Here is a 12,822-nt window from a genome sequence, read left to right as displayed (position 1 = left end):
TTTCAAAGAGAAAGTTGCAAAAATAATGTCCAGATAGAAGCAGTTCAGGACATTGAATTTCCCGTCAAAGAGGAAGTTTAGTTGGTTCTAGTGTTAGTTGAAAAGGGGTTATTTGGCCTTTTTCATTGAATGCTTCCTGATTGGAAATGGATTCATTTGCCCCCAGTAGAAATCAAAGTTCAAATGACTTCACATTCTAATGATTTCCTAATAAATTAACCAGGCCATTAAAAATTATACACATATATGCATGTATGTATACTTACATATGTCTGCATGTCTGCATGCATATATATTATACATACACACCACCCACTTAAAACTGTTACCTGTTTGAAAATATCCGATGCGAGAAAACATTAGAATGCACTGGAACACTTTGGATCTTTAGGCAAAGGCAATTCCATGTTAATATTTTAATCTTCTAGGACTCAGACCTGAAGCTGGTTGAAATCCTAATCTGGATTCTAAGTTTTTGTACTTTTATCCTTAGTTTTTTGATGAGAGACTGACCTGTATAGTGGCTGGTTTTTATTTTAATTGTAAATATAATTGTTATCTTCACTGGGACCGCTGGTTTGTGAGGGGCTGGCTAATATTGAATTTCTGTTGTTTCCTACAGTTTTGAGCCCCAAAGTTCTGGGCATAGCCATTGCACGATATGACTTTTGTGCGAGAGATATGAGAGAGCTGTCTTTGTCCAAAGGTGATGTGGTGAAAATTTACACAAAAATGAGTGTAAATGGCTGGTGGAGGGGAGAAGCAAATGGAAGGGTGAGTCCGTCTGCTTTATCTCACTTACAGGCTTTGCTGTTCTGACAACAGGAATTTGATTTTTATGTTACAATACCATTATAAATGGAATAAATTTATCTATCCAAAAATGACTGGGAAATGAAGCAGTCTGGATGATTCTATAGAATAGGGTTGGGTATAAGAATTTATGTTGTTATTTTGCTGGGATTAGGAACTCTCAAGCAAGAAAACTCTGTACCAATGAAGGTGAGCACTTTCTCTGAAACTTATAGTCTTAGGGATGTGTGTAACACTGAGATTTTAAATGATTTGCCCAAGGTCACATAGCCAGTATGTGTCAGAGGTTTATCTTGAATCCAGAACTTCCTCATATTTGTTTATCAGTTTTAAAAATGTATGCTTTAGTTCTTGTGGATGGGGGGTGGGAATGGAGGGGGGAAGAGAAGTTGTAACACAAAGTTTTTAAAAAATTGATGCTAAAATTTTGTCTTCACATATATTTTGGAAAACAAGATTATATATGTGTCAAAAAAGAAAACAAGCAAAATAAATGTTAAGTTTATTAATATTAATATATATATACTTAATACCAAATCTATATTCATCATAATTTACTATTCCTTAGATGAATCAGAAAGCACTTCTGGGTTTTGCAGTGATCAAGGCCCTTATTATGAAAATAATTCATTCATTGTTTATCTACTTAAAATCATTTATTAAAAACTTACTATATACAAGGCAATCTACTTGGCACTTGGAGAGATATAAAGATAAGGAAAACAGTGACCCTCTTTGAGGAGCTTACACATTTATTATCAGGGATCACAGAAATTCATAGATTAAAAAGAAATTAGAGTTTGAGGTGAATCTATAGTGGTACAGTGACAGACTCAGACATTATTTCCATGACTAAGTTACTGACCAAACTATGTTTCCTTGTCATTCATCTCTTTCTGATCAAAGTAAAGTGTAAAATTTGCAAGCTTTCTAGTTGTTTAGATTTGGGAAAGGTGTTCACAATTTAACTAGATCTAGAAATAAATGGTGCACAATCCAGGGCACAATAAGTCCAGTGGACAAGTCCAATCATTTATATTTTTATGATTAGACTTTCCCAACAGAATTTCTGTCAACAGGGAGCTGAACTATTATAGCCATGGGTCCTTCAACTCCACCCCTGCCAAAGGGCCAGGTACAATTAATTCTGCACTCAGTGGTGACTCAACCATTTTTGCTGATAAAGATAAAAGATTTTATTGCTACCTAACTCTGAATGACTTCTGAAAATACCTGGCACTAGCTGTAGTTCTCCCTTTTTTCAACTGCCAGACCCAGGAAGCTAGAATTAGAAGGGAAATATGAAGCTGAAATTCACCATAGTAGCTGAGTGTTGTAAAGCACCAGAGGCTGAAGCTTATGGATCTCTTGATCACTGGAGTTCTGGGCCACAGTGGGGCAAAAGCCAATTAGGCAGCTTCATTAAGTCTAGAACCAATATGGTGACCTCTGGCAGTGGGGGTGGGGGGTGGGGGGGCTGGTAGGCTGCCAAAGGAAGGATAGATTGACCTTGGTCAGAAACAAAGCAGGTTAAAGATTCCATGCTCATCAGCAGTGGGATTATAGGTCATGAATGGCTGCTTCACTTACAGCCTCAATGAGATGGAGAAAGGGAAAAAGAGGGGGGGGAGGGAGGGAGGGAGGAAGAAAGGAAGGAAGGGAGGAAGGAAAGGAAAGGAAGAGAGAGGAAGGAAGGAAAAAAATCTTTTACCATAGAAAGGTATAATGAAAGGCACACTGTATTTAGAACCAGATGTCATGGATTCTAATCACTACTCAACTTTTTATTAGGCAAGTCACCTATTTTCTCTGGGCCTTGATTTTTGTTTTTGTCTTTGTTTTTTTTTGTGGGGCAATGAGGGTTAAGTGACTTGCCCAGGGTCACACAGCTAGTAAGTATCAAGTGTCTGAGGCCGGCTTTGAACCCAGGTACTCCTGAATCCAGGGCCAGTGCTTTATCCATTGTGCCACCTAGCTGCCTTGGGCCTTGATCTTTAAAATGGATTTTAAATTTAAATTTTTTTAAATTAAATTTTTAATTTTGTAAATTGAGGGACAAGGGTGGACTAGATGATCTTTGAGGTCCCTCCTAGCTCTAAATCTATGATGTTATGCTCCTACATGCTTTGGTAGTGAGGCAGGCAATAATTCTGGGCTACACTACTGGCATACCTATTGTTTTTTTTTTTTCTTAGTCAGATTCATTATCCTTTCCCAACATTTTTTCTCCCCTCAGCCTTTCAACTGGATCATTTTATTTTCATATGAATATTAGACCAATCCTGTGGTTCCATCAGTATGGCAGCTTCTGGTATGGAGAGTCCCTTATGGTCTTAGAGTTGCCTGGGGCTCTGAGATGTTTAGTAACTCTGTTTATGGTCATACCATATGTCAGAGACAAGAGTGGAACCCAGGTCTGTATAACTCTGAGCTGGCCTCCTATCTATTATACCACATCGTCTCTCAGATCCAGAGCAAATATAAACTTTATGCCCAACTGCCAACTTTACGCCCAACTGAGAGTTTTTATGAACATTGCCAATCTCCAGCTCAGTTCCCCAAGGGGAAGAATGCATAAAGATCAGCTTCCTAGTTATTTTGCTCAGACCTGTTCTGTAATGGAAATAGAAATGATTTTCGATGCTGCTACCATATCATTGTTTGTTCATTCATAGATTGATTTCCATGTTTATGGAAAAGAAAACTCCTTAAATGCCTTTTCCTCCATTTCTACCCTTGCTCGTATTTGGCAGTCAGCTTTAAGTCATCCCAAACTTCTTAGCTACCAAATGGGGATAGAAATATTGCTTAATTAGGGTGCCATGGATATTCAATACTACAATATATGCAGAGAACTTTGGAGTGCCAAGTTAGAAGAGCCAAATGTAAAGGTCCTTTGTTACTCTGGGCTGCTTTTCTTTGCAGGTGGGCTGGTTTCCATCAACATATGTGGAAGAGGATGATTGACTTCAAATCCAATTTTGCAGTCTGGATCAGAAATTTCAGGGACAAGAGATGAACAAAAATCCACAAAGCATTATGAACTGATTGAAGTATTTGAAAAGCTGCATTTCTGGCTAATCAACATCCTTCCTCCTCCTGTCTTCTCCAGTCTTAATGTTGGGATTTCTAAAGATGCTCGTACTGACAGATTAATGGCTTGCCGAGAGCTGGGCAAGAAACAACCTGCCAGTCTGTCATCATCAGGGACCAGTGCAAAGCCAAAACCTTCTCTTCCCAGAAGAACTCAGCAAATACATTTCTTTATGTTTCCTTTCACAGGCCTTTGTCAGTGCCAGCCATTAGTAAATGTTTAATGCGCCTTTCCTTCTCCCCCTTCCTGTCTCATCACACTCCTCTTCCCTTCACTAGTCATTGAAATCTTTGATGATACAGAGAACTAGAGCCTTTTGCCTATCAGAGCACGAAGAAAAGTGTGAATTCTGTCATATAGGCCACTTATGGAAAAGGTTCAGTGTCACTTGTCTTAAAGTATCAAGCAAAGCTACTTAGCCTATCACAAACATTTTTGTCCTACAGATCTTTCTGGGAGAAATAGGAGTAAAAACTTCGAAGTTCTCTATCCACTTTGTGTGGACTGGAGGCATTTGAACTGATGGTTTTTTAACTCTGTACCTTGGCAAGTGATTGTTTTTGAAAATGGCATGTTTTTTTTTTAAAAAGGAGAGAGAACCTTATTACTAACTCCAGAAAACTATTTGTGGTTTTGTTGAGGTGGTTGTGGCAACTTTGTACTGAAGTTTCTGAGGAAAACTTGGCTCAGCATCATCCCTCAGATGGCTGCTAGCCAGATGATCACAGTGTCTCTGTTTACATGAACCAGATCAAGGGCTGTATTGATAAATATGTCACTTCTTGACAAACACCACCTACAGGACATTTTTTTTTCTCTTCCTCCCTCTTCCCCTCCCCCAAATCTGGGGCATATACTACATTGCTCCTCCTGCTACTTTTAATTCAATACTGAAGGATTGCCGATAGCACAGACCCTTCTTTTGTAGAAGGGCAGCATAACTGTGGTTTTTATTCTGATTCGTGTCTCTAAATTTCAAGGTTAAACATAGACCCACTGAAGGTTTTCCAGGGGTAGCTCACTATGGAGCTTAAGGCTTCTCCCAATTGTCTTCCAATTTATGAGCCATTTCTGATCACACAGTGGCACCTAAATGATATTAAATGACTGGCAGAAGTCTGCCTATTGGTCTGCTTGTACCTCTTCTGGAATGGTAATAGAAATGGTTATTCTGTGGTGCTGTGATATCATATTTCATACAAACATACCTGCATATGTTTAGATATGTATATGTGTATATACATTGTGTATCTTCACAAATACATATATACACATATACATACATAAATACATATATGTATATGTATATCCCTCTTGTTACCAGATTCTACCTATCTCTTGATATTGGGATAAAGAAGACCACATCATGCACATTTTGAAAGCATTGGCTTCTGGCAACAAACATAGATATTTTAGCTTTAGCTAAATCTAGTTGAGAGCATTCAGAAAAGAAAATTGAGATCACCTCTGAAATAAAGCAATTGTGATATACTCCCCCATATCTACATGTAGGAAAACCCTGTGCACGCTGAAGGAGGTACATTGATCTGGGTGGAGATTCTTGTGCATTAGAAGATTCTCATATAGGATAGATTCAGGAAGTTTACCTCAGAATTATGGAAACTGTGATTGTGTTTAAAGAAAAAACGTGTGATGGCACCAGTTTGTGTATTTGTCAATGTGGACATGAGCACTAGAGTGTATTTTGTAAAATGATTTGTACAGTAAAGTTACCTGGCAGGATGTTTTCTTAGGTCATGTTTTGTGATGCCTAGTGTAGCATCAGCCACCGCTATGGGTCAATGGTGTGTCTTTCGTTTCACTTTCAGCAGAGCATTATGGTAGAGGGAGCAACATAACACATTGGTCCTGTGTCTTAGCATGGACTTTTGGCAAGTGGATCCACTTCCTTAAAACCAGCCTCTGCTCTTCTTTTTGCATTTTGCCAGTGTGGAAACTTGTCCAGTAGATGGAGGTGTTATAGCCTTGCTGGGACACCCTTTTTCTTAAGATACCAGATGTACCCTTTTTTGTCTGTGTTGAATGCCCTGTATTGGAAAAGTTAAATGCTGCATATTCACGTGCATTTCTAATACCAAAGACATAACCCAAGGCTAAGGAGTCAACAGTCACTGCTTCCCCTGTGCTTTGTCTTGCCTGGATGCAGCTCTTGCTGTCACACCTTGAATCTCATCTGTAGTGCTTAAAAGTTTGTAATATTTTGTAAATATGTCAATATAATAAAGTAGCTACAACTTGTATTAAGATAATTGTCCTCAGTTTTAATCACCTTTTCATTGCAGGGGGGTGGGGCTGAAAGGTCCCTTTTAAACTTTTAAAAGTTGGCAATGGCAGCAAATGAAATAAGAAGGAAATCTGATTTCATCAATGTGGGAATACTCTTAGTGCAAAGACTTTCCATCAGTTCAGGTCTTGCACTGGATAGAAAATTGGACTTGGAGTCTGGAAGCCCTGAGTCCATACCCTGCCTTAGAAGCTTACTAGCTGTATGACCCTGGCCAGGTCACTTAACCTCTCTGCCTCAGTTTCCTCATCTGTGAAATGGAGATTTTAATAGCACCTATGTCACAGGGTAGTCATGAAGATAAATACTGTTTCTGCAATGATTTGCATTCCTTAAAGCGTTATATAAATGCAAATTATTATTTACACCACTATTACCAATAGTACTATTACTATTATTTTTATTATCCCAACTCACCTATGACTTTAAATAATTCATAGAGAATTCCCTAAAGTACTAGTATTAGTGACTTGTCCACTGTCACACAGCTGATAAATGTCAATATAGGACTTGAACCCAGGTATTCCTGGTTCTGCATTCAACACCTCACACCTCACAATGCATTATACTAATTTAAATAATGGACTTTTTACATATTTTTTTTAATCATAGAAGTATTTTATTATTTTCCAGTTACATGTAAGGATAGTTTTCAACATTTATTTTCATAAGATTTCTAGTTCCAAATTTTTTCTCCCTTCCTCCTTTCCCTCCCCTCTTCCCAAGACAGAAAGCAATCTGATATAGGTTATATATATATACAATCACATTAAACATATTTTTGCATTAGTCATGTTGTGAAAGAAGAATCAGAACACAAGGGGAAAACCTCAAAAAAGAAGAAAATACAACAAAAAAAGTAAATAGAGTATGATTCAATCTGCATTCAGAATCTACAGTTCTTTTTTCTGGATGTGGAGAACATTTTCTATCATTAGTCCTTTGGAATTGTCTTGGATCATTGCACTGCTGAGAAGATCCAAGTCTATCACAGTTGATCATCGCACAGTGTTGCTGTTACCATATACAATGTTCTCCTGGTTCTGCTCACTTCACTCAGCATCAAGTCCACTTAAGTCTTTTCAAGTTTTTCTGAAATCTGCCAACTCATCATTTCTTACAGCACAATAGTATTCCATTACATTCATATACCACAACTTGTTGAGCCATTCCCCAATTGATGGGCATCCCCTCTATTTCCAATGCTTTGCCACCACAAAGAGAGGTGCTATAAATATTTTTGTAAATGTGGGTCCTTTTCCTTTTTTTAATGATCTCTTTGGGATACAGACCTAGTAGTGGTATTTTATGTAGGACATTAACTAGAGGAGCTTGCCTTATTTGAAACCCTCAACATCCTTGTTTGATAAGGTACTACAGGTATTATCGCTATTTTACAGGTGAGGAGATTGAGGCCCAGAATGATTCAGGTCATTGTCAATGGGTCACATAGCTACTAAGTGTCTAGGCAGTATTCCAGCCCAAGTTTTCCATTACTCCAAGTCCAGTACTCTATCCATTATAGCATGCTACATTTTAGAGAAGTAATTTGGCTCATTTTAACCTTATTTTAACCATATTTTTCTCAGTACTTTAGTGTGCATATCAGCTGCAAAAAACATACCATGTGTGTCAAAATAAAAAGGTGTGTGTGTTCTAAAAGATGAAGTAAGATATAAAGCAGAAAGTTTTTCTGCTCACAATAGTCATGGTGGTTGGGGTGGGGACAGTGGGGGAAGTATTTCCCTGAGTGTTGTCCAATTTTCTAGGTGAGAAGTACTTAATAAAGGATAGAATTCCAAACAACCAGAATCCAAGTGTTGGAATTGTCAACCTGTATGCCCTGTCACATATTTTCTACCTACCCTGCCCAAAGGTCAGCACCCTCTCCCCCCACCCCCTACCTTTAAAAAAATCAAGCAGAAGATATTTTCAGGAGGATATAAGTCTTTTAAAAAAGTAACTTTACAAATTGCTTGAAAGTGTGAACCAAACAATTGAAATGAGCAAATTGAACTGATAAAGAAGAGATCCTATTTTTAGGAAGCCTGAGTTAACAGATAGCTCTTGTCTATGATGGATCTATGATCTAATCAATATGTGTACTTGCTGTGATAATATAGATCCCTTTCCATTGCCATTCCATCCTCTTGAACTCTTGCTGTGTGCTCCCACAAATCTACTGCAGGGGATCCACCCAACATGCTGGGAAATTTAGTCTTGACATATTGATGGAGCATGGTAGCTCTCCATCTTTTTAATTTATTAGGTGACCAACCTAGATGTTTCATGTTTGTTCTAGTGATATCCTTGAAGTCACTTCTGCATGACTCCTTGATTCTGGCTGTGTTGCAGCCTATTCCTGCGCATTGTGCATTTCTCCATTCCCTCTTGGACAATCTCACTTTTACATCTTAAGAGACTGTGTTATTTCATTGACTCACAGTCATACATTATCCCTACTAGAATGTTAATGTTTAAAAAGAGAGATGGTCCTTTTTTTCAGGGAGAAGCTTAAGGTCATTGAAAGAATCATAAAATTCCCCAAAGACTTTTCAGATATGTGTAGTCATATATATGTATGTATATATACACATATACACACATATAAACACACATGCGCACACATACATATACATATATACACTGGGTATATATTCAAATATGTAATATGTGTGTATCTATATATCTACACATGCAAATATCTATATATCTATGTCTACATCTATATCTACACCAATATCTATACCTATACCTACACCTACACCTACATCTACACCCACATTTACATAATCTATATCTATCTATCTATCTATCTATCTCTCTATCTCAATATCTAGATATACTGATGGGAAAGTTCTATAATCTCACCTAATATGGACAAAAGACATTCATATACTTATTTCTTGTGTAAATAATTAGGCTGAGCTTTTTTGAGTAGCTAATAGTGATCTTTAAAATGTAAGATGAAGGGGCAGCTAGGTAGCACAGTAGATAGAACAGTGGCCTTGGATTCAGGAGGACCTGAGTTCAAATCCAACCTCAGACACTTGACATTTACTAGCTGTATGATCCTGGGAAAGTCACTTAACCCCAACTGCCTCACCAAAAACAAACAAAAAAAATGTAATATGAAAAATTTCCCCCAAATTAAAACACCTAGTAGTAAAGTAAAACAAATCTATTTCTTTTCATGGATAATAAAGGCTTTTAAATATTTTTCATCATAGGAATAGCTTGAGCATCAGAAAATTATTAGACTATTTGATATAAAATATGGTTGAATTAATAGAATTTTTAGAAGGACAATGTTGAGCTTTGTTCATTTAAAGGTTCATTCATTTAACATTCACCATTTTACTGGACTCATCTAATATGAAAGTCTACACAACCCTATTCTTTCCAATAAAGTCTTTCCAATAGTCTCAGTTTACATATCTAGAAGATTGGGATAATAAGATCCCATAGGGTGCCTGTGAGTATCAAATGAGAAAATATACATAAAGAGTTTTATAAACCTTAAAGCATTATATGAATATCAACTATTGTTATTTGACATCAAATTTAATTGTCTCTCATAAATTCAAGGTCATGAAAGTTCCAGCATAACTGACCAAGTGTCAGTATTCCGTATTCTTTCTCAAAATATATTCTGGACTTGGCATCCTGAAAGTCTTAGTGCAATTTCAAGCTTCGAACTGCAAAGATACTTTTGGGATCTATTTAGAAAATTCTCAAGTTTTGTTTTAGCTGTTGAAACCTCATTTGCACGTAAACTTTGTACAGTTATGGGATAGTGGAGTGAACACTGGATTTGGGGTTAGAAGTCTTTTAATAGGGGCAGCTAGGTGGCACAGTGGGTAAAGCACTGGCCCTGGATTCAGGAGGACCTGAGTTCAAATCCAGCCTCAGACACTTGACACTTACTAACTGTGTGACCCTGGGCAAGTCACTTAACCCCCATTGCCTTGAAAAAAGAAGTCTTTTAATATTTCATGTGTACCAGGGCTCTGCTCAAGCTAGTTCTTTGGTAATCTCTTGCTCTCTCTACGTTTGCATTTCACCTCCTTTTCCACTCCTGCATGTTCCTGATGCCCTTTAGGTTTCCACAAATTAGATGCTCTTTTGTTCTCTGAATTTTGACTCTTCCAGTTTTTAGGACATTCAAAGGAAGAAAAAAAATCACTCAGTCCCTCCCAGTAAATGAAGATTAACACTTGTTCGTGTGTGGGTGTTATTGGAACTAGCATGAGTGGGAAGGCAGGGTATGGAGAATTGATTGGTCAGGCATTCACTGGCTGTTGTCATGATGCAAACCCCATCATAAAATTAATTGCCTGAGAATTTATCTGTTCTGCTGCAATCCAAAGACCTTTGCTTCCAGAGCACTATATTTCACAGGTATCATACACCACCCACTGACTACAGATATGGGAATGAGCTACTATTGGCAGATGCTCTCCTCCTACCAAGAGCACCTTGCACATGTAATTTATAACTAGCTCTGTTGCTGGCATTTTGGAGTGCCTGGAGTAGTCTGCCCCTTTGAGTAGGACTGTATTCTAAGCAAGATTACAGAAGGTTGGTCCCAGCACATGTGGGAATTTCACTGGGTTGTATAGTTTATATAATATTTGTTTTTTTGTTTTGTTTTGGTTTTGCGGGGCAATGAGGGTTAAATGACTTGCCCAGGGTCACACAGCTAGTAAGTGTCAAGTGTCTGAGGCCAGATTTGAATTCAGGTCCTCCTGAATCCAGGGCCAGTGCTTTATCTACTTTACCACCTAGTTGCCCTCTACAATATTTGTTTTTAGCATGTATCAGTGACCTCGAGATGACAGCAAGTAAATAATGACCCAAGAATCTGATTAGGAGAATTCTGCACATTATCCTTGGTGATCTGAATATCTTTTGGAAAAAAATAAAAACAAAAACAAACTTTTTTTTCCCCCTGGTGTGAAGTGGACTATACGTTTCTTCTCTTGTCTTTTTCGATTTTTCCTATAATTTTCTAGTTAAAAGGAACCTTCATTGCCATTTAATCCAGACCATACTTCAAAAGATTTCCTCTATTTAAAGGGACACGTCCATTGAAAAGGGTATGGAGATCAGTGTGTGCCTTTGCCATGCTTTCTTTTGGTGGTTCAGCTCTGCTCAGAGAAAGAGACATAAAGTAAAAAGCAAGCCAGGGTCTTGAGGTTCTGCCCCACAGTTAGCCTAAGCAGGTACCTGTGCTCACTGAAATGTACATATAGTCATTACAGGTACTGATGGTATTAGGGCAGGGAGGGAGAATATAAGACCTCCTCTCCTTGGGGGAAAGCCCAAGAATGATGTAGCCTGAGACTCAAACAATATACTCCAAAAATAAGGGAAGAGAGAAGTTGGTTTTTCTTAGTTCCAACTGGTTATCTGGCTTCTGCTTGAAGATTTCTAGTAAGGGAAAACCTACCACTTCTTGGATTATAACTCTCCACTTTTGGACAGTTCAAATGATGAAGAATGTTTTTCTTGACATCAAACCTAAATTCTCCTCTTTGTGAATTCCACCTACAGCTTCTTATTTTGTCCTGTCTGACAAGCTCTTCAAATACTCGAAGAAAATTAGGTTTTTCTTCTTTAGGCTAAACACTGAATAGCCCCAGTTCCTTAAATCCATCCTTATGTGACATGGATTCAACATCCTTATGGTGGCCCTCTGCTGAGCACTTTCCAGCTTATTGTGATCTTTAAATTGTGGCCCCCACAAGTAAACATACTATTCCAGATGTAATCTGACCGGGGCAGAGAGCAAAGGGACCATCCCCTTATTTCTGGAGGCTTTGCTTCCCTTAGGGCAACCCAAGAGCCCACTGACCTTTCTGCCTGCTACATGACAATGCTGGCTCATAATAAGCATATAGTACCTTCTAGTGAGAGCGAGAGAGAGAGAGAGAGAGAGAGAGAGAGAGAGAGAGAGAGAGAGAGAGAGAGAGAGAGAGAGAGAGAGAGAGAGAGAGAGAGAGCGAGAGAGAGAGCGAGAGAGAGAGCAGCGAGGTGGGGGAGGAAGAGGAGGAGGAAGAGGACAAAGGAAAGGAGACAAGAACAGAAGAAAGGAGAAGGAAAAGGAAGGAGGAAGGAGGTGGGAGGAAGAAGTGAGAGGAGGCCAAGAACTTTACAACCTGGGAGAAAATCCATGAGGGGTGGGCATGGATCATGAATGTTTATCAGACAAAAAATAGGAAAAAATATCCATAGGAAAAGGAAGTAGAGAAAACTGCTGTATAATCATGCTTCCTCAATCCTTTATTTGTGAAATTGTTTTTCTGAGCCCAAGTATAAGATTTTATATTTATTTCTACTAAATGTCATTTAAAATTTAGCCCAAATGCTCTAATCTGTCAAGATCTTTTGGTGCTTCTTCAAGAAAGAATATAAGGACTTTGGATCAGCTTTATATGTTTGTATATATGTATATTATCTGTATTTATAAATGTATGTGTAGGATATATGTATGTGTATATATACACACACAAATGTATATGCATTTATGGTATAGTACATTTTCCCCTATAGAAGTTTAGTTCATATGCATAAAAATATAATGTCCTTTCCATGTTAATGTATTCAT

The 12,822-nt window shown here is 38.0% G+C and overlaps 1 protein-coding gene across 1 annotated transcript in view; it reads left to right on the top strand.

Moving 5' to 3' along the window:
• Window positions 1-6,168, top strand: part of VAV3 (vav guanine nucleotide exchange factor 3) — a 488,752-nt gene extending 482,584 nt beyond the window's left edge. The window contains 2 exon segments of the mRNA XM_044004405.1: window positions 623-774; window positions 3,739-6,168. Of these exon segments, the coding sequence (XP_043860340.1) occupies window positions 623-774; window positions 3,739-3,780 (194 nt within the window). The 3' untranslated portion in view covers window positions 3,781-6,168.
• The last annotated feature ends 6,654 nt before the right edge of the window (window positions 6,169-12,822 follow it).

This window comes from Dromiciops gliroides, chromosome 4 (assembly GCF_019393635.1).
Source record: "Dromiciops gliroides isolate mDroGli1 chromosome 4, mDroGli1.pri, whole genome shotgun sequence".
Taxonomy (NCBI): Eukaryota; Metazoa; Chordata; class Mammalia; order Microbiotheria; family Microbiotheriidae; genus Dromiciops; species Dromiciops gliroides.
The sequence above is the reverse complement of the archived record's forward strand: the minus strand, read 5'-3'. Positions and strand labels throughout refer to the sequence as shown.